Source organism: Lasiodiplodia theobromae, assembly GCF_012971845.1.
Source record: "Lasiodiplodia theobromae strain AM2As chromosome Unknown scaffold_24, whole genome shotgun sequence".
NCBI lineage: Eukaryota > Fungi > Ascomycota > Dothideomycetes > Botryosphaeriales > Botryosphaeriaceae > Lasiodiplodia > Lasiodiplodia theobromae.
Genome location: NW_023336449.1, coordinates 641,987 through 668,138, shown reverse-complemented (window position 1 = coordinate 668,138; position 26,152 = coordinate 641,987). Strand labels below are relative to the sequence as shown.

The 26,152-nt window shown below is 56.4% G+C and overlaps 13 protein-coding genes across 13 annotated transcripts; 8 read left to right on the top strand and 5 right to left on the bottom strand.

Annotated features, from left to right (window-relative positions):
• Nucleotides 1-1,521: 1,521 nt before the first annotated feature.
• Nucleotides 1,522-2,491, top strand: LTHEOB_7964 (Short-chain dehydrogenase/reductase SDR; the record flags this gene model as incomplete). The annotated part of the gene is made up of 4 exons (XM_035517388.1): nt 1,522-1,826; nt 1,880-2,189; nt 2,244-2,408; nt 2,459-2,491. The coding sequence occupies 4 exons, from the start codon at nt 1,522-1,524 to the stop codon at nt 2,489-2,491; spliced, it is 813 nt and encodes a 270-aa protein (XP_035370983.1).
• An 816-nt stretch (nt 2,492-3,307) lies between these two features.
• Nucleotides 3,308-4,624, top strand: LTHEOB_7963 (uncharacterized protein; the record flags this gene model as incomplete). The annotated part of the gene is made up of 1 exon (XM_035517387.1): nt 3,308-4,624. The coding sequence occupies one exon, from the start codon at nt 3,308-3,310 to the stop codon at nt 4,622-4,624; it is 1,317 nt and encodes a 438-aa protein (XP_035370982.1).
• A 148-nt stretch (nt 4,625-4,772) lies between these two features.
• Nucleotides 4,773-7,142, bottom strand: LTHEOB_7962 (Molybdopterin binding protein; the record flags this gene model as incomplete). The annotated part of the gene is made up of 7 exons (XM_035517386.1): nt 4,773-5,370; nt 5,432-5,976; nt 6,032-6,369; nt 6,421-6,642; nt 6,695-6,732; nt 6,783-6,823; nt 6,879-7,142. The coding sequence occupies 7 exons, from the start codon at nt 7,140-7,142 to the stop codon at nt 4,773-4,775; spliced, it is 2,046 nt and encodes a 681-aa protein (XP_035370981.1).
• Nucleotides 7,143-7,580: 438 nt separating this feature from the next.
• LTHEOB_7961 (V-ATPAse proteolipid subunit protein) lies at nt 7,581-8,406 on the bottom strand (the record flags this gene model as incomplete). The annotated part of the gene is made up of 5 exons (XM_035517385.1): nt 7,581-7,689; nt 7,742-8,050; nt 8,109-8,200; nt 8,259-8,293; nt 8,349-8,406. The coding sequence occupies 5 exons, from the start codon at nt 8,404-8,406 to the stop codon at nt 7,581-7,583; spliced, it is 603 nt and encodes a 200-aa protein (XP_035370980.1).
• A 308-nt stretch (nt 8,407-8,714) lies between these two features.
• On the top strand, nt 8,715-9,173 carry LTHEOB_7960 (Transcription initiation factor iia gamma chain; the record flags this gene model as incomplete). Its single annotated transcript, XM_035517384.1, has 3 exons — nt 8,715-8,755; nt 8,821-8,968; nt 9,030-9,173. 3 exons carry the CDS (start codon nt 8,715-8,717, stop codon nt 9,171-9,173), a joined length of 333 nt encoding a protein of 110 aa, XP_035370979.1.
• Nucleotides 9,174-9,752: 579 nt separating this feature from the next.
• LTHEOB_7959 (Ubiquitin carboxyl-terminal hydrolase isozyme l3) lies at nt 9,753-10,634 on the top strand (the record flags this gene model as incomplete). The annotated part of the gene is made up of 3 exons (XM_035517382.1): nt 9,753-9,822; nt 9,878-10,195; nt 10,252-10,634. The coding sequence occupies 3 exons, from the start codon at nt 9,753-9,755 to the stop codon at nt 10,632-10,634; spliced, it is 771 nt and encodes a 256-aa protein (XP_035370978.1).
• A 2,347-nt stretch (nt 10,635-12,981) lies between these two features.
• Nucleotides 12,982-14,256, top strand: LTHEOB_7958 (Glucose receptor Git3; the record flags this gene model as incomplete). Its single annotated transcript, XM_035517381.1, has 1 exon — nt 12,982-14,256. One exon carries the CDS (start codon nt 12,982-12,984, stop codon nt 14,254-14,256), a length of 1,275 nt encoding a protein of 424 aa, XP_035370977.1.
• A 2,818-nt stretch (nt 14,257-17,074) lies between these two features.
• Nucleotides 17,075-18,790, bottom strand: LTHEOB_7957 (tRNA intron endonuclease catalytic domain-like protein; the record flags this gene model as incomplete). The annotated part of the gene is made up of 1 exon (XM_035517380.1): nt 17,075-18,790. One exon carries the CDS (start codon nt 18,788-18,790, stop codon nt 17,075-17,077), a length of 1,716 nt encoding a protein of 571 aa, XP_035370976.1.
• Nucleotides 18,791-19,216: 426 nt separating this feature from the next.
• On the top strand, nt 19,217-19,522 carry LTHEOB_7956 (Glutamine amidotransferase; the record flags this gene model as incomplete). Its single annotated transcript, XM_035517379.1, has 2 exons — nt 19,217-19,274; nt 19,326-19,522. The coding sequence occupies 2 exons, from the start codon at nt 19,217-19,219 to the stop codon at nt 19,520-19,522; spliced, it is 255 nt and encodes an 84-aa protein (XP_035370975.1).
• Nucleotides 19,523-19,549: 27 nt separating this feature from the next.
• Nucleotides 19,550-20,890, bottom strand: LTHEOB_7955 (Elongator complex protein 4; the record flags this gene model as incomplete). The annotated part of the gene is made up of 2 exons (XM_035517378.1): nt 19,550-20,301; nt 20,419-20,890. 2 exons carry the CDS (start codon nt 20,888-20,890, stop codon nt 19,550-19,552), a joined length of 1,224 nt encoding a protein of 407 aa, XP_035370974.1.
• A 346-nt stretch (nt 20,891-21,236) lies between these two features.
• LTHEOB_7954 (DNA-directed RNA polymerase) lies at nt 21,237-21,734 on the top strand (the record flags this gene model as incomplete). Its single annotated transcript, XM_035517377.1, has 2 exons — nt 21,237-21,559; nt 21,629-21,734. 2 exons carry the CDS (start codon nt 21,237-21,239, stop codon nt 21,732-21,734), a joined length of 429 nt encoding a protein of 142 aa, XP_035370973.1.
• A 375-nt stretch (nt 21,735-22,109) lies between these two features.
• LTHEOB_7953 (Thiamine pyrophosphokinase-related protein) lies at nt 22,110-23,326 on the bottom strand (the record flags this gene model as incomplete). Its single annotated transcript, XM_035517376.1, has 2 exons — nt 22,110-23,034; nt 23,274-23,326. 2 exons carry the CDS (start codon nt 23,324-23,326, stop codon nt 22,110-22,112), a joined length of 978 nt encoding a protein of 325 aa, XP_035370972.1.
• Nucleotides 23,327-24,102: 776 nt separating this feature from the next.
• On the top strand, nt 24,103-24,762 carry LTHEOB_7952 (uncharacterized protein; the record flags this gene model as incomplete). Its single annotated transcript, XM_035517375.1, has 1 exon — nt 24,103-24,762. One exon carries the CDS (start codon nt 24,103-24,105, stop codon nt 24,760-24,762), a length of 660 nt encoding a protein of 219 aa, XP_035370971.1.
• Between the last annotated feature and the right edge of the window lie 1,390 nt (nt 24,763-26,152).

Genomic DNA, 26,152 nt, shown 5'->3' with positions numbered 1-26,152 from the left:
GGGGGCTGGTGCAAGCAGCAACAAGATGAGCAGGATGAGGAGTTGGGCTGCGGGATGCTGAGTTTGTGTGGGTTGCGAGTCGGTGGTGGAGGAGCAGTGTTGCGGAATGGATGTTCGATGAGTTGGACAGAAGGATGGATGCGCGCAACACGACGAGGTTCAGGAGAGCGGGTTGGATGAAGCGCGAAGAGAGTGCGGAGGGTTTGTCGAGATGCGCGGCGTGAGGGAGGCTTTGTTGTGGTCGTGTGCGCGGGCTGGATGACGGAGGCAGAGGCACGGCAACGGTCATGGGGAGGGAGTGGAAGGCCCGGCAACGGCGCAGCGCGTACAGCACAAGGTGTTAAAAGGGTAGTCCTGCGTGAAAGGCGTGGGACCGTTGCGTTTGCCGCAATCGCCCTCTGGTCAGAACTGCTACGCACGTCACCGTGGCACGCAGGCCCCGCCTTAGCATTGCCATTCTCTCAATTGAGCTCCATTGAGCTCCATTGATTGAGCCGAAGTCCTCGATACTCCCGGTAATCGGGTAACCCTTGCTCTTCAACGCGCGATCCAGCGCAGGCCCCGAAATCAAAATCCACAGCGCCGACGCAGAACATTGACGGTGTCACAGCACAATCTGGCTGAGTTTTTTTTTTTTTTTTCAATCTCGTATCTGCGCATTCGAATCCCCAGAGCTGCCAAGAAGGTAGCTATCTCTTGCAGTATGGACGGCATTTTCTGGTATCTGTGGATCTGTGATGGATCTGTGGTTGCGGACGGTAAACACAAACCGATCTGCCGATTGTGGGAGGCAGTGGAGGCCACCCGTGACATGGACCAAAAACATACGGCGGCAGATGACTGTCCATAGCCGGCCTGCTGCCCCAGGCGCTCTTTCATGTTCCAGATAAGAAATTAACAAAAAAAAAAAAAAAAAGGGAATACCGTAGACGTTCCTCACGAGGAAGCTTGCGCCCATCAGCCGGTGAATACCTGAAGACCTCCCGCAAGACCGAGTAGATATCGGTACAATTTTCTCCCAACACCTACCTACTTTTCGGCGCTTGAAAGATATACCGAGCGTGGCATTGTGGGCTGTGAGGGAGTGTCTTCACTCAGCATACCCAACAGCACACGTTTCTCCAAGCTCTTTTCGATGCTGCTGAGCCCGTCAAGGCCTTGGGCGAGCAAAAGATGACGGCTGACGTCGGAAAAGCGACGAAGATGGATCGGATAAGGTGGAGGTTCGCGGCGACGTCAGCCGAGGACCCTGGTCGCAGCCATCGGCGGGCATTCGGCGGCGGGGTCATATTTGAGCGTCAGAGCTCCCTCGAGTCTCCACTCCCCCGCTGCTGCAATCTACAGCTCCAATTGCACCATTGCCGTCTTCTAGCCTTATCAACTTCCTTCTCCCAACTTTTTTTCTCATCTTTTATGACCTTCCTGCGCCACTTCACCCGCACAAGCACTGCTTTCATCCGCACTGCTGCACGTCCTCGCGCCGGAGTAGCTTTCCCCCACCCGCCAATCGCAGCCCGCACAATGTCGTCCGCTGTCGCGAAGCGCCTCGAAGGCAAGACCGTTGTTGTCACTGGTGCCAGTTCCGGCATTGGTCGCAGCACCGCTTTCGAGTTCGCCCGTACGAGCCCCAAGAACCTGCGCCTGATCCTGACCGCTCGCCGCATCGACACCCTCAAGCAGATTGCCGAGGAAATCAAGAAGGAAGTCGGCGACGGCGTCCAGGTGCTTCCCGTGCAGCTCGACGTCAGCAACCCTGCCCAGGTGAAGAGCTTCGTCCCCAACCTGCCCGAGGAATGGAAGAACATTGATGTGCTGGTCAACAATGCGTGAGTCACAGCTCTGATCCCATCCGTACGCCCGTGCTGACGCCTGTTGATAGCGGCCTCGTCAAGGGCGTCGCCCAAGCTCCCGAAATCGCCGAAGAGGACATCAACATCATGTTCCAGACCAACGTGACTGGCCTGATTGGCATGACCCAGGAGATCCTCAAAATTTACAAGTCGCGCCCCGACGGCGGCAAGGGAGACATCATCAACGTTGGCAGCATTGCTGGCCGCGAGGGCTACCCCGGCGGTAGCATCTACTGCGCCACCAAGGCCGCCGTCCGCACTTTCACCGATGCTCTGAGGAGAGAGCTTATCTCCACCCGTATCAGGGTTATTGAGATTGACCCCGGTCAAGTTGAGACGGTACGTCGACATGCTCGCGTATTGCTGCAGAAGAATGCTGACCAATTTTTGCAGGAGTTCTCTGTTGTCCGCTTCTACGGCGACAAGTCAAAGGCCGACGCCGTTTACAAGGGCTGCGATCCTCTGACTCCCGATGACATCGCCGAGGTCATCGTCTTCACTGCCGGTCGTCGCGAGAACGTCGTCATTGCCGACACGCTCATCTTCCCTAACCACCAGGTAAGCAACTCATCCCTTGCCCCGCGAAGAGTCGGTACTGACGGATCAAGGCATCCGCAACGGTCCTGCACCGGAAGTCGTGAGGGGCGCAACAATATGCTTAGAAGTTCTGACAAGCTGTACAGGCTGGTGCCGGTGGCGCAATGTACAGAAGGCCAGTAAAGGACACGAAGATGTAAAACTTTTGTTATAGATGGCAAACAAAGCCGCGATACCTTTGGGAATCTAAGGTGGCACAACCGCTGTACAAGAACAGCGCTGTAACGTCACCGAGTCAAGAATTAAGACACAACAGACCAATCTTTACGCTCACGCTTCTCTTTTGCAACCCGACTGCTTGCATCATATCCATCAAATGTCTGTTTTGCGCAGCGCTGCATCATGTTTAATAAACGGGGGCTCTTCTGGAAACTTTGCCGCCATGTTTTTCAACGAGTGTAATTGATTCGTTCCAAGATTATCTGACTGGTTAACAGCTAAATCAGAGGTCTGAGCATTTAAAGGTACCAAACAGCGGATGCCAGCAGGATGAGTCGTACACGGTGACAAGAACCGTTTCCTGACGTCATGCGAGTTCCCCGGATTGTTTCCCCTGCATGTCTCCCCGCACGCAGCTCCCTTCGGCTGAAGCTCTCCCGAGCCTTTGCATCCGCAACTCGCCAAATTCTCACAAGTACATGGCAAACGAGCAAGCTCCTAATGATCGACTGCAGCGTCCCCGCTAGTTGCGTGGTGCCATTTTGCCTCCAATCAAGCTTCAGGGCAGCTCGCAGACATTCGATTGACCCGGCGCAGCATGGATTAAATGCAGTACGTGCAGCCGCACTCTCTTTCCCCGGATTTTTGTTTCTCTCGCCGTCGAAACAAATTTCCTCCCCCTTAGTTCTTTCTCCTCCAAAATGCGTCTCTTCTCGTGCCCCGCTCTGCCCCTCTCCCTATACTGCGTTGTCACTTCTGCCCGAGTGATCCAAACAACTCTTGACGATGGCCGACCTCAATGCACCGTCCACGCCAGCGGCAACCAGACCGACGATGTGCCCACAATTCTTTCTGCCTTCACCTCTTGTGGGAACGGCGGCGACATCGTCTTCCCGGAAGGCGAGGACTACTACATCGCGACGCGGCTGAACCCCGTCGTCAACGACGTCCGCATCCATTGGCACGGTCAATGGACCTTCTCTCCCGACCTGGACTACTGGCGCGCCAACTCTTACCCCATATTCTTCCAGAATCACGCCGCGGGCTTCATCCTCACGGGCGACCACATCTGGATCGACGGCTACGGCACGGGGGGCATCTTCGGCAACGGCAACACCTGGTACGTCGCCGAGGCGGACTCGCCCGTGGGCGACACGCAGCCGGGGCGGCCAATGCCGTTCGTCTTCTGGAACGTGTCGGACGTGACGGTGTCCAACTTCTACGTGCGGGACCCGCAGCTGTGGGCCATCAACATCATGAACGGCACGCACCTGGCCTTCGACAACATCACGGTCAACGCGACGGCGCCGACGGCGCCCTACGGCGTCAACTGGATCCAGAACACGGACGGCTTCGACACCATGGACGCGACCAACGTGGCGCTGACCAACTTCGTGTACCAGGGCGGCGACGACTGCGTGGCCGTCAAGCCGCGCAGCCGCAACATCGTGGTGCGCCACGCGCGCTGCGTCGGCGGCAACGGCGTCGCCGTCGGCTCGCTGGGCCAGTACCTCGAGGACGCGTCCGTCGAGAACGTCGTCATTGATGATGTCACGCTCGTGCGTAATCAGTGGCTGCACGGCTCCGCCCTCATCAAGACCTGGGTCGGCGTGCTCGTCAACCAGTCGTCGCGCGCCTACGAGAGCGCCTGGGTGCCCCGCGGCGCCGGCTGGGGCTCCGTCCGCAACGTGCTGTTCTCAAACTTCAGGGTCGAGGGCGCAGAGGCCGGCCCCGAGATCAATCAGGATAGCGGGAACAACGGGACCGAGGCGTTCAAGGGGAGCAGCTTGATGGAGATATCGAATATAGCGTATGTGAATTGGACCGGTTGGTTGAATCTGGATGACGGAGACACTACGACGGCGGGGATCAGTTGCTCGACGAAGGAGCCATGCTATAACATCGACTTTAAGAACGTGAACCTGACGACGGCGCAGAATAGCACAGATCTAGGGACTGCAGAGTGTAAGTTCATCGAGGAGGGAGGAGTGCATGGGGTTGAGGGGGAGGGATGTTAATTGTGCCCCTGATTTCGGAACGAATACAAATGATCAATGTTGGAAAACGAAGAAATTGCAGAGCTGACACAACATGTGTTGTTCGACAAGCCTTCGCGAATGCATTTTCGATGAACCCATTTCCGCCTCTTTCCCTTCCTTCCCAAACTCACAACTCGCTGATGACCGGCCCCATCATCAACGCATCCACCATCTCACCCTTCTTCACGAACCCATCCTTGACCGGCAAGCACAGCAGTGCATTCGCCCCCTTGAAGCTGCCGATACGCGAGCTCCTCTGGCCGCCGGTGCTACTCGCATACAGCCCACCATCCGCCTTGACGGCGACCAGGGCACGGTGGTACTCTGCCCTCTTGCCGTCGCACCTCAAGTCTGCGCCGTCGATCTTGACGCGCACCTTGGGCAAGCCGGCAGGGCTGATGCCGCTGGCACGGTGCAGCGACGGCAGCACGAACAGCTGGAACGTCGTCACGGCCGAGGCCGGGTTGCCGGGGAGCGAGAAGATGACGCACTTGCTGCTGCCGGCGCCGTGGTCGCCGCCGGCCGTGGGCTTGAAGGGCACGGTGGCGAAGGTGGTCGGCTTGCCCGGCTTCATGCTGACGCGGCCGAAGTGGATGGTGCCGCCGAGCTGGCGCTCGATGGTCGGCTTGAGCAGGTCGAGCTCGCCCATGGACACGCCGCCCGAGGTGATGATGACGTCGACGCGGCGCAGGGCGAGGCGGAGGGTCTCTTCAAGGCTGCCGGGTCTGTGGTCGGAGTGTCAGGAGCCTTGGGCGGGAATTCGATAAGGGAGGATGGAGGACTTACTGATCCGACGCGATCTTGAGGTCTACAGCCTCGAAGCCGGAGGAGCGCACCGCGTTCAAGAGCGTCGGCCTGTTGGTGTCCCTGACCTCGCCTAGCTTGAGCTCGCCAGGCCGGTCGAACTCAACGATCTCGTCGCCCGTGCTGAGCACGCCGACGACAGGTTTCTTATAGACCTTGACCTCGCGGACCCCGACAGAAGCCAGCAGGCCGAGCTCGCCACCGACTGCCGTGATTCCCTCGCCCGCTTTCATAATCACGTCGCCCGCTCGCACATCGCTACCAACCTCGCGAACGTTCTCGCCGGCCTCGATGGCTGAGGTCAGAATCTTGATCTCCTTCTCCTCCTTGCCGTCGTCGGTCATACTCTCGAGGACCGTGTCTTCGACCATGATCACGGCCGAGGCGTGCGGAGGGAGGGGCGCACCGGTTGTGATACGCGCAATCTTGCCTTCCTCGAGAGGCGGAATCTCGCCGGCTTGGGCATGCGAGACGAGAGCAACCGGGTACACGCCCTCCTTGAATGTGCCGGACTCGGGAATCCTCACCTACGACAAGTCAGCATCTACAGATCATGAGGCACGGCGCTTGATGTGAACCTACAGCGTAACCATCGACAATGCTGGCTCGGAAAGCAGGTACAGACTCGGGGGCTTTGATGTCTTCGGCAAGTACGTGACCAACCGCTTTCTCGCCAAGCGGTATCGTGACGACAGTAGGTTTGGGCGTGTGCTGTGCGATCTGCTCGAGAGCCTGTTCTACCGACAGCATCTCGTACGGCGACTGGCGGTAGCGTCTAGTGGGGCCAAGGCTGGGGTCGTTAGACTGGGGATTGTCGTTTGGGTTGGTGTGTGCCCTGGGCGCCGAATGGCCTCCATGTCCGTGGCCGTGGCCATGGCCATGTCCATGGTGGTGGTGATGGTGGTGGCCAGCTTTATCTCCTGGAGAGTCGTCAGTGGCTGGTATACACGGCGGACCTAATGGGAAATCACCTGAGGGCTTAGAGTTTGAGTGCAGCCCTGCCTCCTTCTCCAGCTTCTTCACGCCGCCAGCGTGGAGGGTACGGGAATCGGCGCCTGCGGCTTGGGTGCAGGCGTGAGGAAGTAGCTTGATTACTGCTTCAAGGTTCTCTTTCGCTCCTTTGGGAGAGCCAGGAAGCGTCATTATCAAAGTCTTGTTCCTCACGCCGGCCACAGGCCGTGCCATCATAGCAACTAAAAAATTGTAAGTGGGATGAAGAGACGAGGGGAGGGATACACGACTTACAAGGTGTCACCTGCAAGGATGCCGCCAGCATACCGTGACTGGTTATGTTAGGTCGTAAATTGAGCCATGATTGATGTAGAGTTCTTACACGATCCCCGGCGCATGTTTGTGAATTAACGGGCTCACAGCCTGTGGGAAGGGTTAGCCACAATGAAGAGGGAAAGATGATTTGGTTGAACGTTACCTCTGGCGTGGTATCCTTAAGGGTGAAGCCTGTGCCACCGCTCGTGACTATCAAATTCACGGCGTCTTCGGAGTCGGCCCAGCGTTGGATAAAGCGCTGGACGTCAAGGATGCTGTCCGGTACAATGTCGACGGTCTGAACATGCCATTGGCTGGCGTTATCCTTGTCGAACACATCTTTGAGCACATCGCCGCATTTGTCGCTCGACGGATCCTTTGCGGCCGTCTCGGAGACGATCAGAATAGCTGCTTTGAGTTGTGACATTGGACGGACGTACGTTGTGTCATCGCTTAGCGGGGCTGGCGACAAGTCCCCGCTGACGTCTTATCCGATTTCCCGCCGTCGCCAGTGGACGGCGCGCGCATATCCAGTCGCCTATCAAATCTCACATAACGAGCAGGGTATGAAGTGATTCCGCATCCATGGCGGGTATTGTGCTACAGAAATTCGCTAAATGCATAATGATTCCTCGACTACCATCCCGCCCGCCATAGCTTTCTTCCTGAACCCTGTCCTGGGACGCAGCAAATCCCAAATATACAAGCTTGAATATGCACACGACGAAGGAGATCGTACACCACAACCGCTTGCCGTGCTTCCTTGCTGTTTTGACGTCTATCCCAACGCCTCATAGTACATTGCAGATCCGCCCCATCGAGCGGACGGCGGTAATGTCCCGTGTGGTCATTCATATTGCCCATCTCAGTCCATGCTGAAGTCGGCAGCCTTTCCAGAGACCAGCAGACCAATGATGAGACCGAAAAGGCCGAGGACGGAGCTGAAGATCTCGATGACGAGAATCTTAACGAAACTATGCGCACATACGTTAGCTTCGTGGGAGACCACGTATCCGTGGCACTTACAGGCTGGGGTCTGCCGCGTCGGCCAGAGCAGCACTGCTACCGTTGATGCCGACCGAGACACCGCAGATCAGGTTGCACATGCCAACCGTGATACCTCCCCAGAAGAGCGCGAATCCGGTGTAGTAGTTGGAGGCCGAGTAAAGGGCATCGCCGCTGACGGATTGGATCTTGGCGGAGAAGACGATGGACATGATAACGCCGTAGATAGCGACGACCTCGCAAAAGATGATGGAGATCAAGTTCTTGGTCCGTATCCTGGGCGCCTTGACACCTCCACCGAGAATGGAGCTACCGGTGATGAGAATACCCCTGCACACCTCGTCAGCGAGCTGCTTGTGTTTTCCCTCGGCTTCTCTTGTTGGCGTACCATGCAGCGCCCACCACGGACAGACCGATGCAGAGGCCGATGCCCATGTCTGCCCACATGTACGGCGAAACGCTCTCGAGGAATTGTCCAACCTGGCAGCGACGTCATCAGCTAAGTCGGGGGTCGATCATCAGGAGCACAGGCGCGTACGTTGAAGGCCTCGCCCTCGCCGTTAAACAGCATATCTGCAAGCACGTCAGCGCCCGATCGCAGGCGGGAGCGGGCAGAGAGTAAACGTACACAGGCCGACGACGGTCAAGGCGGCGGTGGCACCGCCAGCGCCATAGATGAGCGGCATCCTCGCGAAGCTCCCCGGACTGATTAGAGTGAGATGGAAAACAGAAAAGAGACCCTCTGAGCTCGTCGAGGGCGGTCGGGCGTTGCTGCTTGCTTGGACCTGGCGCTCGCTGGAGCTCGTCGCGCGGCTCGGAGAAAGGCCGCAGCCCGGGCCATCGCCCATCACGTGTGCCGCCTCCCGTCGCTGACATGGATCCAACACCGCCGCCCTTGCCCCGACGATTCCTCTTCAACCACGCGCCTCGTGGCCCACCGCACCCTTAGTTGTCCAGCCCACACAAGCCGCGGTGCTGTCGTGCGTTCGCCAAGATGAGCGACCTCAACTACTATGAAATCTACCGCAAGACCAGGTATGCTTTGCTCTGCACTGCAGCCAGACCATGGCGGAGCCTGCGCCGTGGCTAAACAACAGCAGCATCGGTCTCACGTTGATGGACACGCTGGACGAGCTTATCAGTACCCGTCGCATGGAGCCGCAGCTTGCCATCAAAATCATGCAGAACTTCGATAAGGCGCTTGCCGACGTGATCTCGGAGAAGGTGAAGGCTCGCATGAGCTTCAAGGTATGCGCCGCCCTCTGACGACGGCTGCCGCCTGGCGTACTAAATGCACGCGCGTGCTCAGGGTCACCTCGACACCTACCGCTTCTGTGACGACGTGTGGACCTTCATCATCAAGGACATCACCTTCAAGATGGACAACTCCCAATCGCTTACCGCCGACAAGATCAAGATCGTCAGCAACAACAGCAGCAGGCCTGGGAACTAAGAGCGCGCCTCGTGGAGCGCAGCGCACTGGCATCGGCGAAACCAAAACATTACGGCGCTGGCCACAAGGCACGCGGGAGAAGCTGAAACAAGGCCTCCTCTCGGATATTTGTGGCTTGGTTTCTGGAGCCTGGAATATGGCTTGCATTACATGCATTACACCCGTGCGGCTCGGGACTGCATTATGCGGCGTTGGAAGGTAGAGCTGCTTTAGGCAGCTCTTGATACCCGAAAAGTTGAAATCCAAACTACTGAAGGAACCCTTCGAGTCCGAAGCAATCAACGTTCCTAGTGACTGCCGAGCCGTTGATTCCGCATGCAAGGTCGGCTCAACTGAGGGGCAATTGAAGCGCCCACCCGGACATGAATGCGCAGTACAAATGTGAACAAATGCATCCAGACAAGAGCTTCAACGTGTTGCAATGCTCAGTGACCCTGCTTTGTAATGTTTCCCCACGTCGGCCGACGTCGGCACGTCATAGGGCGCTTGGACATGGATCCTCGAAGCTGCCCGCGAAGCTCCACAACCACCCCGCAACCCTACTGTGACTTTTTCTACTCCCAACCCACAGCTTCCAACATGGCCACCGAACAAGCGCGACTCGATAACCCCGATGTGCCCAAGGGCAGGAAGAGCTTTGTCCCTCTCGGTGCGCATAATTCGCCACTGTGGTGGCCGTGTGCAGGCAGCTAACTCGTCAGCAGAGAACAACCCGGAGGTGATGAATGCACTCGTGCACAAGCTCGGCCTGTCCACGAAACTCGCCTTCCACGATGTCTTCAGCATCGACGAGCCAGAGCTCCTCGCTTTCGTTCCTCGCCCGGCGCACGCGCTGCTCCTCATCTTCCCGGTCAGCGAGACGTACGAGAAATTCCGCCGGGACGAGGATTCCGCAAAGTCCGAGTACGAAGGTTCCGGGGAGGGCGAGCCCGTTGTTTGGTACAAGCAGACCATCGGCAACGCGTGCGGCCTGATTGGGCTGCTTCACGGCGTGTCTAACGGCAAAGCCCGCTCGCACATCGGTACGGGCCCAGCCCCCAGACCGAACACCAAGCCAGGGGATACTGATGCTTCGCAGAGCCTGACAGCGACCTCGCGAAGCTCCTTGCCAGCGCCATTCCACTCAAGCCGGCCGCCCGTGCGGACCTTCTCTACGAATCGCAAGCGCTCGAGAGCGCGCACCAATCGGCGGCTTCGGGCGGCGACACGGCTGCCCCAGAGGCGGATGCTGCGGTCGACTTGCACTATGTCTGCTTCATCAAGTCCGAGGATAACCGGCTGTGGGAGATGGACGGAAGGCGCAAGGGTCCGCTGGAGAGAGGCGTGCTGGGCGCTGACGAGGATGTGCTGTCGGAGAAGGCGCTGAACCTCGGCGTGCGGAGCTTCCTGAAGCGCGAGCAGGAGGCAGGAGGCGGCGATCTGAGATTCAGCTTGATCGCCTTGGCTCCCAGCTTTGACTGAGCGGTCGCGGCCGTCGGGCTTACATACGAGGGACCAGCCACCATGGCCGCGCGCGTGCTGTGCGAATGCAGCCGCACGAGCGGCATGTGCCAAGTGGCTGAGCCCAGGGTAAGGACTATGGCGTAGTTTGCATACGGATGAGGTTGTGGATCAGTGGGTGGGACCAGCCATTATAGCTTCCGCCCTGGAATGCACAGGACAAAGACAAGTGCTCTCGGCATATTTCCCTGGATCGTCCCATGTGTAAGACGTAACACGCCACAGCTTTGCGACACGGGCGATGACGGCAGCAGCTTCATGGCAAAAAATACCAGGTAAATGGGCTGGTTCTCGATTGGGCCTTGGGTCCGTCTGGACTGTACCCGCGATCAGTGGACTGGCCCGCTCGAGACGACCCGCAAGCCAAGCGTTGCTAAGAGCCAGCGATTTGTGTGTAGCGTATGAGCTAGCATCTCCTTCTTGTGGCGGAGTGGACGATGATGTTAGGAGCCGGTTAGCGTCTTTGTCCCTTTGCCGTTTTCGACCATCAAGGGACCTCGCTCCGCTTCCCCAACTGCTCATGTTCTCCACCCTCTCGAAGTCGGCTGCTTCTCCGAAAATCGTCAGGCTGCATTGGTCGACATGTCTCGGAAGCACAATCAAGCAGCTTAAAAGAAGGAATCGGCTCCAGCGTTGCTGCCTCACACGTCAAACGTGACGGCCTGTCATTACCGCTGGCACTGTCCATGCGTAACACCAAACCGAATCCCCTTCACTCTTGACATCGGCAACGATTCTTGCCCCTAGCTGCCCGCGGCTGCCCCATTGGGGCGTGTTCCCATTCCTAGAATGCCCCTAATAGCAACCTCGACAACAGCACTTCCTCGTCTCGCAACCCCTCCGATCCAAAGACCAGAAGGTAGCTTCACGCCATGGATTACGTCGACTTCGGCAGTCCACTCCCGCCGGTCGTATGACGACTCACAAGCGGCCGCCGACTACATTTTCCTTTTTGACGATCAGAAAAAGTTTATTGTGCAGGTTACTTCAGTCGTCGCAGCCTGCATTAGCTTGGTCATGGTGTCAGTTACCTTCTTCTGGTTTGTACGAATGAGAAAGCGGTTTAGGCACAAGTTCGGGACTCCTCGATCTTATTTCAGCGACCTCGGTGGCTAATTCGCGAATGCGCAGGTTGATTATGCTGCTTATTCTCGGAGACTGGACGCGTGCCTTATGGTATCTGGTGTTTGCCATAGTCTCCTTCAAGCGCGGGACCATCTATACCCACACCCGCATTTGCCAAATTGCCGGCTATCTAATACAGATGGCCACTGAGATATCCGGTCAGGCCTTGGCTGCCCTGTCTATCTATGTCCGCCCACTAACTCGCGCAGATTTCTCTGTATTATTCATATCCATACATGGCGCGACGCAGATATTCAAACCGCCAGTATCCATCGCCGGTGGGGACGATCGACTGTACAAATACCGCCACTGGATCTACGCTTTCATCCTGCTTGTCCCTCAGATCTTTGCGTCTCTTCCCTTTGCAGATCCCCGTGGCGCTGGATACCTGTCTCAGGGCGCCTTTTGCACCCTTCCCATTCGTCCCATCTGGTATCGTCTTGTGCTCGCATGGATTCCACGACTGTGCATCTGGTTCACTATCCTTGGCCTGGCCATCGCAATATACACGCATGTTCACCGCGAGTTCAGTAACTTCTCTGAGGCGTTCCGACACCACTCGACAACCTCTACGAGCTTTTTGTCTGAGACACTTGACGGAAGCCCGCCCATGACGGAAAGAAGACGAGGCAGCAGCCTAGATATCGGCCTTCATCGGCCATCTGTTGATCGCGGTGACCAGGCCCCCGATGTCACATCTGCTTCTGCCGATGTTCTGACAAGACCCCGACCTGCACATATACGTCAAATCTCGTCGGTGGATCCCATCAGCACGAACGATAATCCAAATGTGCTTCCTCTACCGACAACTGTTGCCCCAGAAGGCCGACGCAATTCCCGAGTCCGCATCGAGGTCCCGGCTAGCCCTGTTGCTCTCGGTCCAGAATCAGAGCCTGCCAACCCTTCTGGCAAACGCAAGAGCTTTTCCGAAAGCCTGCGCTCCTGGAGAGGCCCCTCGAAGGAGGCTTACGATAATCAACACAATGGATCTAGCTTCCCCAACTCTCTCTACTCGGAACGTCGAACGCCCAGTCGCAATAGTGTGATGGCGCTTTTCAGTTCCAGTCGGCGCGTGTCCGACGGTACCAAGAGCATGTCTTCAGGCCGCTCCCGTATACGCTCTCGTACCTTTTCTTCCACCAGCCGTACTGAGCGAAAGCCTTCGCGCCGCGTTTCCGACCCGATGGAAGCTCAGATGCGCCACAAGCGTGCACATATCCGGCGCCAACTACGGCAGGTGTTCGTGTACCCCCTCGTCTACATCTGCATGTGGTTGATGCCATTTGTCGCCTTGTGCATAACGTACAATTCAAAACTCGCAAAAAGCCCGCCATTCATCATCAACACGCTAAACAATTTCTGCCTTTGCTTCATCGGCGCCGTCAATTCTATTGTTTTCTCATTGCGCGAACGGCCGTGGCGCCACATCGAGGGCAACCCCAGTCGCCGCTTCTGGAGCAGCTTCTGCTTCGGATGTAACAAAGACGATGACCTGGACGACGACGACGACGACGACGACACCCTCCCGTCGCACCACCAGCGCAGACACAGCAATCGCTGGAGTGGGAGCACATGCGTCACCAACAACACCACAGCGCCCACTGAAGACCACCCAGCCGTCTCGGCGACGCTTCTTCGACCTCAGCTCATTCGCTCCGCCACCGCACCACCATCCCCTGCCAACCCTGTCACCTCGACCCAGAACGACGAAAAGGACGACGAAGACACCATCACGCCCATCTCTCCCCTCACCCCTCCATCGCCGACCTCGCGCCAAGGCCTAGCCGCCGCCGCCGCCGCCACCACCACCACAACTTCCCCACCTCTACTAGCGCCGCCGCCGCCCTTGATATCACGCACATCCCTCCCTCCACCTCCTCGACACACATCCACCGACTCGCCACCAGCAGCAGCATCATCGTCGCTTTCCCCTCCTTCTCCTCCTTCGGCCAACCACCCCACCACCAACACCCTCTCCGCCCTCTCCCTTGCCACCTCGGCCGCCCGCCGCCACATCAAGCGCGCCAGCGTCATGGTCGCGGCCAGCGCCACGGCCACGCGCGAGACGGACGCCCAGCGCGCCGCGCGGGAAATGGCGTACGAGCGGCTGGCCTGGGAGAGGGAGCAGCACGCTGCCGCTGCCAGGCTGAGCACCGCTGCTGCTACTGCTGCTGCTGCGGCCGGGGGAAGTGGTAGTGGAGGTCCGCGGAGGGGGAGCACGGGGGATATTGTCGGTGGTGATGGGGGGATGAGAGGGGGCAGCAGTCGCAGTGGTGGTGATGGGGACGGGACGTTGGTTGCTGGGTCGCTGGGGTCGCGGTCGTGGGCTGGGACGGGGCCGGCGGGGGTGGGGACGAGGGAGTGGTGGGAGAGGAGGGGGAGTGAGTGGGGGACGGGGCGGAATGGGAGTCGTGGTGGTGGTAGTAGTAGGGGTGCCGGAGGAGGAGTGAATCTGTAGTAATGGATGTGGTGGGAGGGCGGGGTAATCATGGAAAGGGGGAGGGGGTGGAGAAGGTATATGGATATTGAATATATGAGGTATCGTCGCCATGAGTGAAGATGCTCTGCTGTTGTGCTACCGCCTGCAGGTCATGTGTAGCTCTACGGGCTTGCTTTGTTTTCGCTCCGCATAGTAGAACTCTATAATCATGAGCCTCGCTGGAGTCTTCTCTCGAATGATTGGCCTTCACTCCGCAGAACAGCAGAGACGGAAGTCTATTCGAGATAGAAGAGAAATTGACAGTGTTTGTCCTTCAAGTTTTCAGGCACAGCATTAGGCGCCACTCGAAGGATGATTGATTTTTACGCACTTCGCACTTCTCGAGTTCTTCTTCAGATATCGATGCTGAGCCGCAACATGAAGTGAAGTTGTTACTCATTGTTTACCTCATGATGCACGTTTGGGCGATCGGATCACATCTCGAGCAGCGCAGCAAATGAAGGTGTCGGCATGGCGAACGCACAAGGCGAGAAGCGAGTCTTAAGTTTATCCCACGGTGGATCCAAATTCATCAGGAACGAACAAGGCAGTGATAGGTGAGGCTGCAGAGGAGTGGCGCTTTTTGAAGACAGGAAAGAAAATCTAGGTTTTCCAAACTCACTGCAGCAAGTGATAATATTTTCGTCACGCGCTGGTAGTCTATAGTGGCACGCTCGAGCATCACTTGATCCAGACAAAGGCGCATTGATCTGCACTCTTTAAATCGTATCTATAAATGGCACAGGTATCATGTATCCTATTCTAAGATATGGCTCTGATGTAAAACCATCCATGGGATACACCAACGAATGCCAGAATTCGGATTGTTGACTTCGTTTCGCTCCTCTCTCTCTCTCTCTCTTCCAGCGTCGCCGACCTAGTTCTCGAGAATAACAAAGCAAGAGTACTCGTTATCAATGGTGGCCATCATTTGTCCCAAGCTTGAATGTTCAGCACTTAACTCTCATGACTGTCAGCATGGCGCCCGTCACCTCAGCACCCCGAGCTTCCCGCTTGATATATTATCCTATGCAATTACTTTAAAGAATCGGTTTTAGGAAATGGAATACGAAGTGACATCTAGTCTTCTAAAAATTTTCTTTTCTCAAACAATTTGACTCATTATTGAAGCAGTCTAAAAATCCTGGATCCATTCTACAAGGGGAAACCGCATATCCTCCGCCACATGCAAATGCCCGCTCGGCTTACCCATTGCCCGCTGGGACGCGATAACTCGCACGAGCGTGCAGGAAAACTCCGAACCTCGGCATCCTGATAACACTCATGTGGTGGAGTGAGAACCGCCAGATATGTCCGGCCTGACATGCTCGGCGGTTTCGGGTGGCGTGAGGTGGGCACCCGGCCCGAAATAGACGCTTCAAGCTCCTTGTTCCCCTTGAGGCAATTCTTCGCTTGAGTCTCGGTGGTCGGTCGATGTAGGCATGATCGCCCGGATTATTTCCAAGGAACTACTAACTTCAAGTTTGAGTTATTTCTATGCTGGAACATATCTCCTCAACCATTGAAAACTCAAAAAAAAATATAATATATTCTGCGAATGCTACAGAAGAAAGCCAAAACATCGTTTAAATAGGGGTAAGGCAACCTCCGAGAAAGGAGACACAATGATGATGACCTCCAGTATGGTTGTATTGGCGCATTCCACCATCACTTTCCACCATATTACCGCATGAATATTTTCGCGAATATCCACCGTGCCCTCCGCTGATAACTTAGCTCTCGCGAACCACGAAGAGTGATCCAGGCCTCAGTTGAGAATAAGCTGCGAATTCATCAATCAAAATCGACATTCCTCTCGCGGAGTCAGTAAGAGTTGGCGGCGGATACGACTTTTATAGGTAGAACATTTCGAACCGTTCGTCGGGTCAGTCATCACGAGCCGGAGGCGCTCAGCTGTAGCTACGTTCTTGAACATTGCAGTGTCAGTTGACACCATAGTGTAGCCATGTGATCAGTCCCAAGTTCATACTGCGTTGCCGGTGACCGTCTTATCTTGCTTCTCTTTCCTTTATATGCTCAGCGTCCCTCCACTAGCCATTCGCCATTAAGCACGATTATTTTTTGCACGAGAGGAGAGAACAACGAACAAGATGACACTGCTGGGTTGCATTCTCCCGTTGGCATTTGGCGACCTTTAGTTAGCGACTTGTGGATTGAGGACATCATTGGCTTTTCGCTGAGACGGACTTGATGTCAATGCGTCACATAATTTAACGGTAGCTGTCATCAACTCCGAAAGATGATGAAGCGCTTCGACTCGGTTTTCTGTAGTGTATTCGATCACTAACGAGTTACGAACACAACGAGATGTGGTTAAACGCAGACCTGCCAAACGGAGTTGTTTCATGACGTTTGACGATCCGACTTCATGCGCTCTTTAATCTGGACTCAGACGTGAGATGAGCCGCTGCCCAAATTTCTATTTCGACGTAGCGTAACGTCATGATGTGAAAATTTAGCCCTATAACCTGCTTTGTACATCCGTACTTGCTGTGCGTAGTAGATAGAGCTGGTACTGTAATAGCAATGGGGAAAAGCAGGATGATATTTCGGAAGGCTTGTATTATCAGAGACATGGGCGAAACTGGACGAGATAGCCGAGTACCACATGTTTTCCAATAGCAACAAATATTCAAAGATTCTGAGATGTGAATGGTATTCGTCTAAGTCAGAGCGGCCATCTAGGAAATATCGCAGCCTCGAATGATCTCAAGCCTCCGCTATAAGTCTTCGGTACGCCAAACCATGAAAACCAGGACTCGTTCCAAGAACCAACTCACATCCCGCTCCACTCAATGCTGAATGCCCTGACTCCAGCTGCAGAATCTTCCTGCTCGTCATCTGCCCGTCCAATCTTTCTCTCCTTGCCGCCAACCAAGAAGCCTTTCTTCACACCGGTACCCAACCTCCCACCTCCGACCAGCTGCATCAAGTCGAACTCCTCATCCCATCCCATTCCCACTGCCAAATAGTGACTGTGAAAACGCAACGGATCGCCCGGGTACACGCAGTACTGGCAGCCAAACCGCAAGCCTGGGGACATGAAGAAGCCTCTCGAGTGGAGATACGCGAAGAGTGGATAGGACTTCGGGACCTTTGGAAGCTCCTTGGGTTCCGACGGCGACGCCGGGGCCGTCGGAAGAGGCGGATGGGAGATGGACGGCGTGATGTAGAAGCGGTCATCCGGGGCAACTGATGACGGTGCCTGCGACGGCGTGGGCGAAGCAGGACGCGGAGGTGCAGAGGAAGCAAAGAGGGATGAGTCTGCTTCCACACCACCTTGGGCCGCCGCTTGTTCTTGCTGCTGCTGCCTCTCCTGCTTCGCCTTCCTTGCCTTCTCGATCTTATCGGCATTCTTCTTCATGGCTTCCTTCTTGATATCATCCGCCTTCTTCTGGCTTGCCCGGGAAGCCTCGATGCCTTGCTTTTCCAGCGCTCTGAGGAAAGCTTTACGCTCAGCATCGCCCAGCCCCAAGATTCCTGTCTTGTGCCTTTCGACGTCATCAACGATATAAGCGGCCCCAATTTCGACAAGACGGCGCGCTTCTTCAGGCATGAGCTCAAGAGGCGTCCCGAGGAAAACATTTTGTTGAGGGTGGCTTGGAAGGGTGCCGATCAAGACACCGCAGATGTTGTGCTCCCGTCTCAAGTACGATATGGCATCCGTGTCGTATAGCATGTAGCGATTGGCGATCCGAGAAATGGGAACTGGAGAGGGCAGCGGGGGTTGGGAAGATTCTGCCAGTTCCGCCTCTGGTTCTTCCTGTGGCTGGGAGGGTTCCGGCTGAGAAATTGGAACGGGCTCTTGCGGGATGGCATCGAGGGACGAGGTTGGGGCAGATGTATCAATTGGGGGCTGAGAATCTTCTACAATGTTCAACACCGGTGAAGCAGGCTCTTCTTTCGAGGCCTCTTCTTCCACGTATGGCTGCGATTCATTTGCAGCGCTAGCAAGTGGGGCAACCTTCTCCTCAGCAGCAGGTGTCGGAATCAACTCTTCATCTGGGACAGCAGGCACAGCTTGAGGCACCGAGGCGGGCTCGGGCTGGGTAAGAGCCTGGAGTTGCGATACCGCCGCCTCTGGTACACTTCTCGGCACAGCTGGTGTGGGGGCTCGGCTAGGTATTAACCCTGCTGCCTCTTTGCGCCGTCTGTCCGGAGACTGCTGGGCACTCGAGAATTGCCCGTCAGACCACTCGCTTGGAGTCGGAGTCATGTCGCCGATATCGAAAGGCTCGAAGACCTGCATGCCAGCCTCCATGCCATCTTGGTCAAAAGGCAAGCTTGGCGAACGCTGCCACGGGAAGACGTGTGCGAGCGAAGCAGGCGAGCCTTCGGCGGGCTGTCCCCTTTCGGGCGACGGCTTTTCAGAGTCGTGGACAACTACTTGTGGCGTCCGAATCCCCTCAGAAGCTTCCGGCGACTCGCTGGAAGTCGTAACGGCATCATCTCGCGGAAACGGGAACACGTGGTCAAGACCGAGGCCGCTCATCGTGTTGGCACTGACTCAGTGGGAACCTGGATTACAAAGCAATTAGCGATGGAGCCCTGGAGAAGGAAATGTGCTTGAACAATATTGCTTCGGTTGAAATATCATGTGTCCAACTCGTTCTCGTCAACAGCCCAAAGCCGTAGCCCGGGCATCAGGGGATTGACAGATTGATAAAGAAGTTTGTTTTAATCATTTCAAAGGGCAGGTGAAAGGGGCAGCGGGCCGGGCTTACCTTGATAGTGGTGCCTCGTTGAGGCGGTGGGAGTGGCAGTCACATTGTGTGATGGTGGAGTGAGGAGTCACCGGCGACGCGAAAAAGTTCATGGAATTTTTAGCGTGTTGTGCACAGGCCAGCTGCTCGTCACGCTTCACCCTAGCTCGTGCGCTGATCATCGGCGCTCTCAGCGACAACTCAATCTCGACATCATGGGCATTTGGATCCTTCTCGGACTCATCTTCTTTCTGCCGCTGGTCATGTTCATTGGTAAGATGTCTGTGAATCTTTGGGCCGAGCTCGACTGACTTGCTATCCCAGCCTGGATGGCATTGTCTTCCTGCTTGGGGGACAGCTTCCGAGCCAGCATCGCCGGTGTATCATTGAATCCGCGGCAAGCCTCCTTTGGTCGCAGCTACGCCAGGGGTCTGGGTTCTGGTACCGGCCAAGCCGGCTGGGAGCAAATCGAGATGGAAGAAATGCTCGAGAACGCTGAAGACTCGGATGATGAGCGCTAAGATCCGCACCGGTTATTTCCGTGTCTCTCAGAAATCAATATCAACCTTTGTCTGCTTCCCACCGCCACCACCTTCGGCTCCAAGCGCCCCTTGCGCTTCCGTGTCGCCTTCTACAGGCGGCAAGCTGAATGGCTTGATCACGAACTTCCGCCTGCTTAGGGTAAACGCCAAGTCGTCTCCAACGCCAGCCACGCCCCCACCACCTCCTCCGCGCTCATGCCACACTGGGAGCCTATGCACCCTAAGCATTCCTTGCGGTCTTTCCTCGCTCGCCGTCGCTGCACCCGACGATGCCAGCTCGCCGTAGGTATCCATCAGGTGCGGGAAAGGTTGCAGCTCCAGAACTCCATCGCTGAGAAGTTCTACCCACCGCACTAATCCGGAGCTTCGCGGGTAAAGCTCCAATGGAAGTGAGAGTATGACTGTTAGTCTATTCGGGTACTTCCGTAGCAGTGCTCTTAGTGCGTGAAGGAATTGGAGAAGAAAAGACGGCTGGCTTGAGTGGGGCGGGTACAGCGCCGGCGAGAGTAGACTCGGCACTAGAAGACGGTGAATGGTCGTGGCTGGGCTCGACGCGAGCTGTGAGGAGACATTCTGAAGGATGGACGTAAAAGGCGAGGTCTGTTGGTACGGAAGCGGAATATAGTTGATCGAGGTTCCAGCTGGAAACTCTAGTCGCTTGGCGAGGTCGAACTTGTGGCAGAATGGAGGCGGCGCAGCCGCATCCTGAGACGCTGGCGATGCACCAGAAGCACTTGGCGATGCTCGCTCAGCTGGCCCTGTACTCAACCATACAAATCAGCTCACTGGTCCGGATCGAGCAGATCTCTGGTGGTGAAATTCGCATTCAAAAGTATATACAAACATAGGAAAAGAAGCAGTAGGTTCCCACACACCTCTTGCACCTCCGATTCGCTTTTCCGCATCCAATTCGCCAAGCCTCTCATACCTCCACGCTATTTTCATGCGCTCCTTCTTGCTTCCGTTTGGTGCCGTCTCTGTCTCGCCATCTGCGACACCGATCAAGCCCGGAAGCTCTCGTCCCCATGGCTCCCCCAGCCCAACCACATGCACCTTGTGCCCTTGAACCACACCCTCTGCAGCATAGTACTTGAGCAGCGCGCCGGCGAAGTCGGTTGTTCCGCTTTCCTCAATTAGCAAGGAAGAGCCAAGCGCGAAACCAGCATGCCCTGCCAGAATCCCGTCCAACGAAGGTGTGCCAGTAGACGTCGTAGGACGGCCATCGACCGGAGACGGACGTATGCCTGGGATGCTCGTAGGCGCGTGGCTCGGTGCTGTGGCGGGAGACGACGGCTCTGAGCCCGTAGGCACGCGATTGATGCCCACGTTGCGCTTTCGGAAGGCCATTTGGATGATGTTGAGCACGGCGGGGCAGAAGCTTGTCAGGCCAGAGAAAATGTTGCGTCAGAAGCGGCCATGATTTTCGGAGGATTTGCGGAGCGCGCGAAGAATTTCTGCCACCGCCCTGGCTTTCGAAGCATCCCGCATCCACCTCCGGCGCAAGCAGATTTCACACCCGCGCAAAACAAAGCGAAAACCCACACCCACCCGCCCCATCTCCCCTTCCCAAGACCTTGTCATTCAGGTCGCCAAGGCTCGCCCGCCCGCCTCCAGAAGTGAGACCGACACGCAAACATCCATCGCAAAACCAACATCTAAAAAAGACCCGCGCCTCGGAGGATAAAGAGACAAAATGGCGGACTCGCAGCTCTACGAGGACACGTTCCACATCACGTCGCTGGACCAGGCCAAGTACGACCGCGTGACCCGGCTGGCGGGCACGTCGGCCGACTCGCAGACCACCATGACGCTGGACGTCAATTCGGAGCTGTACCCGATCGAGGAGGGCGAGACGGTGCAGCTACTGCTGGCCAGCACCCTCAATCTCGACGGCACCAAGGACGAGAAGGGCTGGCGCGAGCTCGACACTAGCACCGAGACCACCCTCGCTGACATGTACGACTACGTCTGCCACGGCAAGGTCTACCGGTTCGAGGAGGGCGATGGCGATCACATGTAAGTGCGATACTGCAAATGATCAACGGACCTGTTTGTAAATAGAGTGCTAATCGGATTGGCTTATAGTAAGGTCTATATTTCCTTCGGCGGGCTGCTGCTCTACATCGACGGACCGTATAAGAAACTTACTCCTCTTCGGATCGATTACTGCTACCTGCTGCTCAAGAAATGAGTGACGAAGCGCGGCTGTGCAGAACGATTTTGTCCTAAAAAAATACTCCCGACATGTGGCCTCTGGCTACATTTGCGAATCGTCAAATTGCACCATTTTGACGCAATATCAGATCCACTGGCCACGCGGGGCATGCATTGATGGCGTTTGGAGATGGGCTAGCACGCTGATTTTCTCACTGCTAAGAATTGGCGCCTGAAGAGCATTATGGAAAAGTGCAATTACAAAGAGGAAATCATTATCCCATAGGTATGCAGAGAAAAAGAAGATCAGCTTCGCTATTCATGCCATGCGTCCTGCGCTACCAATAGAATCAGCAACGTGCTTTTTGTTCTCTGCAACTGCAAACAACTCCTTATTTTCCTTCTTTCTTTTCTATAACGACACGCCTGGCAACCTAACCGTAGGGAATTCGAAGCGGCGGTGCAACCTCGACACGATATCCAAGTAATCCGGCTCGTTCTCTGGCGTCAGAATGCCATGTCTGACAAAGAAGTCAAGCATAACCAGCGCGCAATTAGGCTTGAATTCTCCCTTCCTAAGCGCCGTCTGCACCTCTTCTGTCGTCATCAACTTGAACGACTCGACCTCATTATCGTTCGGCTTCGGCACGACATCCTCGGGCAGCTCCAGATCATACACGTACTGGCTCTCCGGTTGCAGCAGGCCCGTCTCTCCGCCCGCGCGCTCGTCCCGCACCAGGAAGTATGAGACATTGCCGACGGCCCGCGCCTTCTCCCTAATCAGGTCAGCGGGCAGGCTCGCCTCCTCCTCAGCCTCGCGCACGAGGGCGTCGGCCGGCCTCTCGCCGGCAGCCAGGCCGCCCGCGACCGTGTTGTCCAGCATGCCGCCGTACGTCTGCTTGGTCTGGGCGCGGCGCGGGATCCAGAACTTGTATTCGTCGGCGACCTTCTGGTAGGCGGTCATGTGCACGCCGTACGACACGACGCCGAAGAGCGGGCTGGCGGCGCGCTCGATCTTGAACAGCAGGGCGCCGTCGCGGCCGTAGACGGGGTAGAGCTCGTCGCGCCAGCCGGCCAGGACCTGGAAGTGGCCCGTCTGGCGCATGGCCAGCGTCGTCGCGGCGACGAAGGCGGTGCGCTCGCGCTCGTCCTCGCCCTGCGTCAGCACCAGCGAGCGGTCGTCGTCGCTCAGCGTCCACGCGGGCAGCCCGCGCAGCACCTCGGCCACGACGGGCAGCACGAAGCCCAGGATCGTGTCGTCGTCGGCGACCTGCAGCGTGTAGAGGCGGTCCAGCGCGGCATCGTAGAGACCCGGGTCGGTTTCGTAGTAGGGGAAGCTGTTTGGCGCGAGGGGAAAGAAGGTTAGCAATGCGCGCGGCTATAAATAGCGGAGGATAAGAGCGCCATGACGTTAAGGAAAATCAGATGCTTCTACGGGCTGGCACGCCACCAAGAAAACGGCAGATGGTACGACATGAACAGTACATGGTAGTTTAAGTCACGGGCGACCGAGCTTTGGGTAGCGTGCGTTGCGTGCAGGAGAGGCCGATTTAGGAAAAAGGCTGGTGGGACTCACTTATCGCAATCGTTGAGCAGATCAATGTTGCTCTTCTCGCTAGTCTTCTCCATGATTCGCGTGCGCTAGCGGGCTCGGATGGATTTAGTTCAGGGAGGGATTGGTTGAGCGAGGGAGGAGGAAGAAGGGTCCTGGAGCAGCTCAGGGGCACGAGGAGGGAGGGAATCAGGGCGCAGGAAAAGAGAGGTCGTCAGCACGTCGGAGGAAGCGCACCAGCCGCGGTAGCGGGGCGCGAGGCCAGTAGTAGTCCCCGTACGCGACGAAACAAAGAAAACCCGGTAGCACTTCCGGTCAGCGCTCGCTTGCCAGGTCTCGCATAGAGATCTCATCCGCACGGAGCCGGCTCACGCACCGTCCACGCCGAAGCCTGCGATGAGAGCGCAAGCGGTCCCGACTCTCCGAAGCCGCCCTCGTTTATCGATAACTGAGACAGAAAACGTCATGGCCGTGCTCGAATTTTCTCGAACCCGGGAGCAGCTTCACCCAATCCGGAGAATAATAAACACGCGACTCGCGCGCGTCGTGTTGCTAAGCAGCATCGCGACCAGAAAATTGAAACATCGAAAAAAAACTTGACGCGCGGCGTCGTGAAGCCACAGCGCCGTGGACCAGTCTGACGTCGAGATTTACCCCTCCATACCCCGCGGCAACGAGCACACTACCCGGCGAAGCATACACCACCCGAGACTGAGCCTTGCTGCCGTGATCAACCCACTGCCCACGCCCGAACCCCCAACGTACATCGGCAACGCCGCATCTGTCCCACGCGTAGAAGTAGCGCTCTCGCAGCGAGAAGACAAGACGAGGCCATTGGCCGGCAACAGAGACCATGTTCGGCGTCATCATCTCGGGGCGTCCCGTCCTCACCGAACCACAAGCCATATCGCAGACGCAGTTCGCCTTCCAGCTACCGGCGGCGCCATCTTTCAACCACATCGTTGTCTTCCTGCTCCCGGGCACGCAACTGCCGCCCGACACGGCCGCCTCGGTCTACGTGCAGATCCCGCCCTCGCCCGACTTCCGCTTCCTAGGCGCCGTCGCAAACGAGAAGCAGAGCGCCATCTTCAAGGTCGACGGGCTCGAGCAGATCGCCCGCGAGGCGCAGGCCATCGCCGCCGCCGGCGGGCCCGCCCAGATACCCACTGTCACGCTGGGCGTCAGCATCGAGCCCGTTGCCCAGGTCAACACCGCCATGCAGGCCAGGCAGGCGGAGAAGGCGGCGCACCAGAACGGCGGTAGTGGTGGCAGCGGCATGGAGTTAGTGAAGGCAGGCGCGGCCGCCACCGCGGCAACGAATCCCGAGGCGGTCAAGCTGCTCGCGCAACGGATCATCGGGAACGCTTTCAATTTCTTAGCCAGCTTCTCCGGGAATGTTGGACCTGGAGGCGTCGAGGTTGTGCCGCTGAAGGCATTCCAGGATTGGTGGCAGAAATTCGGGAAGAAGATCGAGATGGATCCTAGCTTCTTGGTCAGGGAAGACCAAATTTGATATGGAGGAAGTTGTATTTCACCTGTTCGGCCGCATAGGATGGCGTGGCTTGAGCGATGCAAAGAGGACTCGCCCCATGCAAAGGTGCATTGTGGGGATATCAAAAAGAGCATGAATAATGGCGTTTGGACAAATGCCGGTACCTCAATCGGCATGGTTTGGGGCATCAATGAAGGAAGGAAGAAAATATGAGGCCTGGATTGAATCCCATGTCTCGTGGGAACTCCATGTATTTGCTTTGTCTAGATAGGGGTCTTGACGTCGCTATTGCTGCGACATGTTTGACTTGCAATTGATACCCAGTTTGGCCGTTTGCACCTTGAGCTCTGGCAGGCTGTTTTTTATGTGATAAAGAAGCAGATTGGAGGGCTTCTGCCACGTAGGTTGAGCGCGGGATGATTCGCAGCCCGGTGATCCGTAAATCGTCTCATAGCATACAGAGGGATACTGCAGCCGATGGCTAACGTGAAGAATAGCAGGGCTTTAGAACATAGCGTAACTATGCCCCAGCTCTGCCTTAGAAGAAGAGCATATGTGGGTAGTTGAAGCTAACGTCCGGACGAGAATGTGGAGTTTTTCTACCCATGGCATGAGCAAAAAACAAATCCACGCTAGCCATCGGCTGTGAGAGGGGACTGTACATGTTTTTACTAGGCAAAGCTCGGACATATCTGAAATTACGAATGGGAGCGAATAGGTACTGGGTCTGAGGTACCCAGGGTGGCAGAAAATCCTGCAGTACGACAGGCCACACAATCACATCCTTTTCCCACCTTTTTATGGGTGTTGAAAGATGCTGCACGCAATCGCGATCAAGTTCAAAAAGTACTCATAGCTAGTTCTGATTCCAGTTGAAAGACTGGGTAGTATCTCCTCCGCTGACTTCCTCCCATGCCACCTCCTAGGCGACCTCCTTAGAACTTACCGCTTTCCTGATCAGTGGCCTTGGCAAAACTGATGGGGTAATCTCCTATGCCGATGAAACCCTTCGCCAATAGAAAGACTCAGATAAGCGCCATAGGAGGTCTCTTAGGAGGTAGCATAGGAGCCCAGCAGAGGGGGACATGAGCAAAGCTATTACTGTCTTCACGCAACATCGCCGTTGTTGATTAGAGTGCGGCTGCTTTATTGGCTTCAAAGCATATTTATTGGCAGGCATAAGGTTTACGCTGGAAAATTTCGTGGTCTTTACCCCTTTCTTTCCTAGGCTGGCTTGGAATTTTCGTCCGACGTTGCATTGCATGCATCCGCAGAGGCGGGAGCGCTGAAAGTCAGGTGTTTCACATCGTATGTGGATCCGACTCAACGGTCATCTGAGCACGCTGGATTTGGGTTTGCTGTGCAACGGGAACAGGAGGCTCCACCTCAGCCAGGCAGCCGCATAATGGAG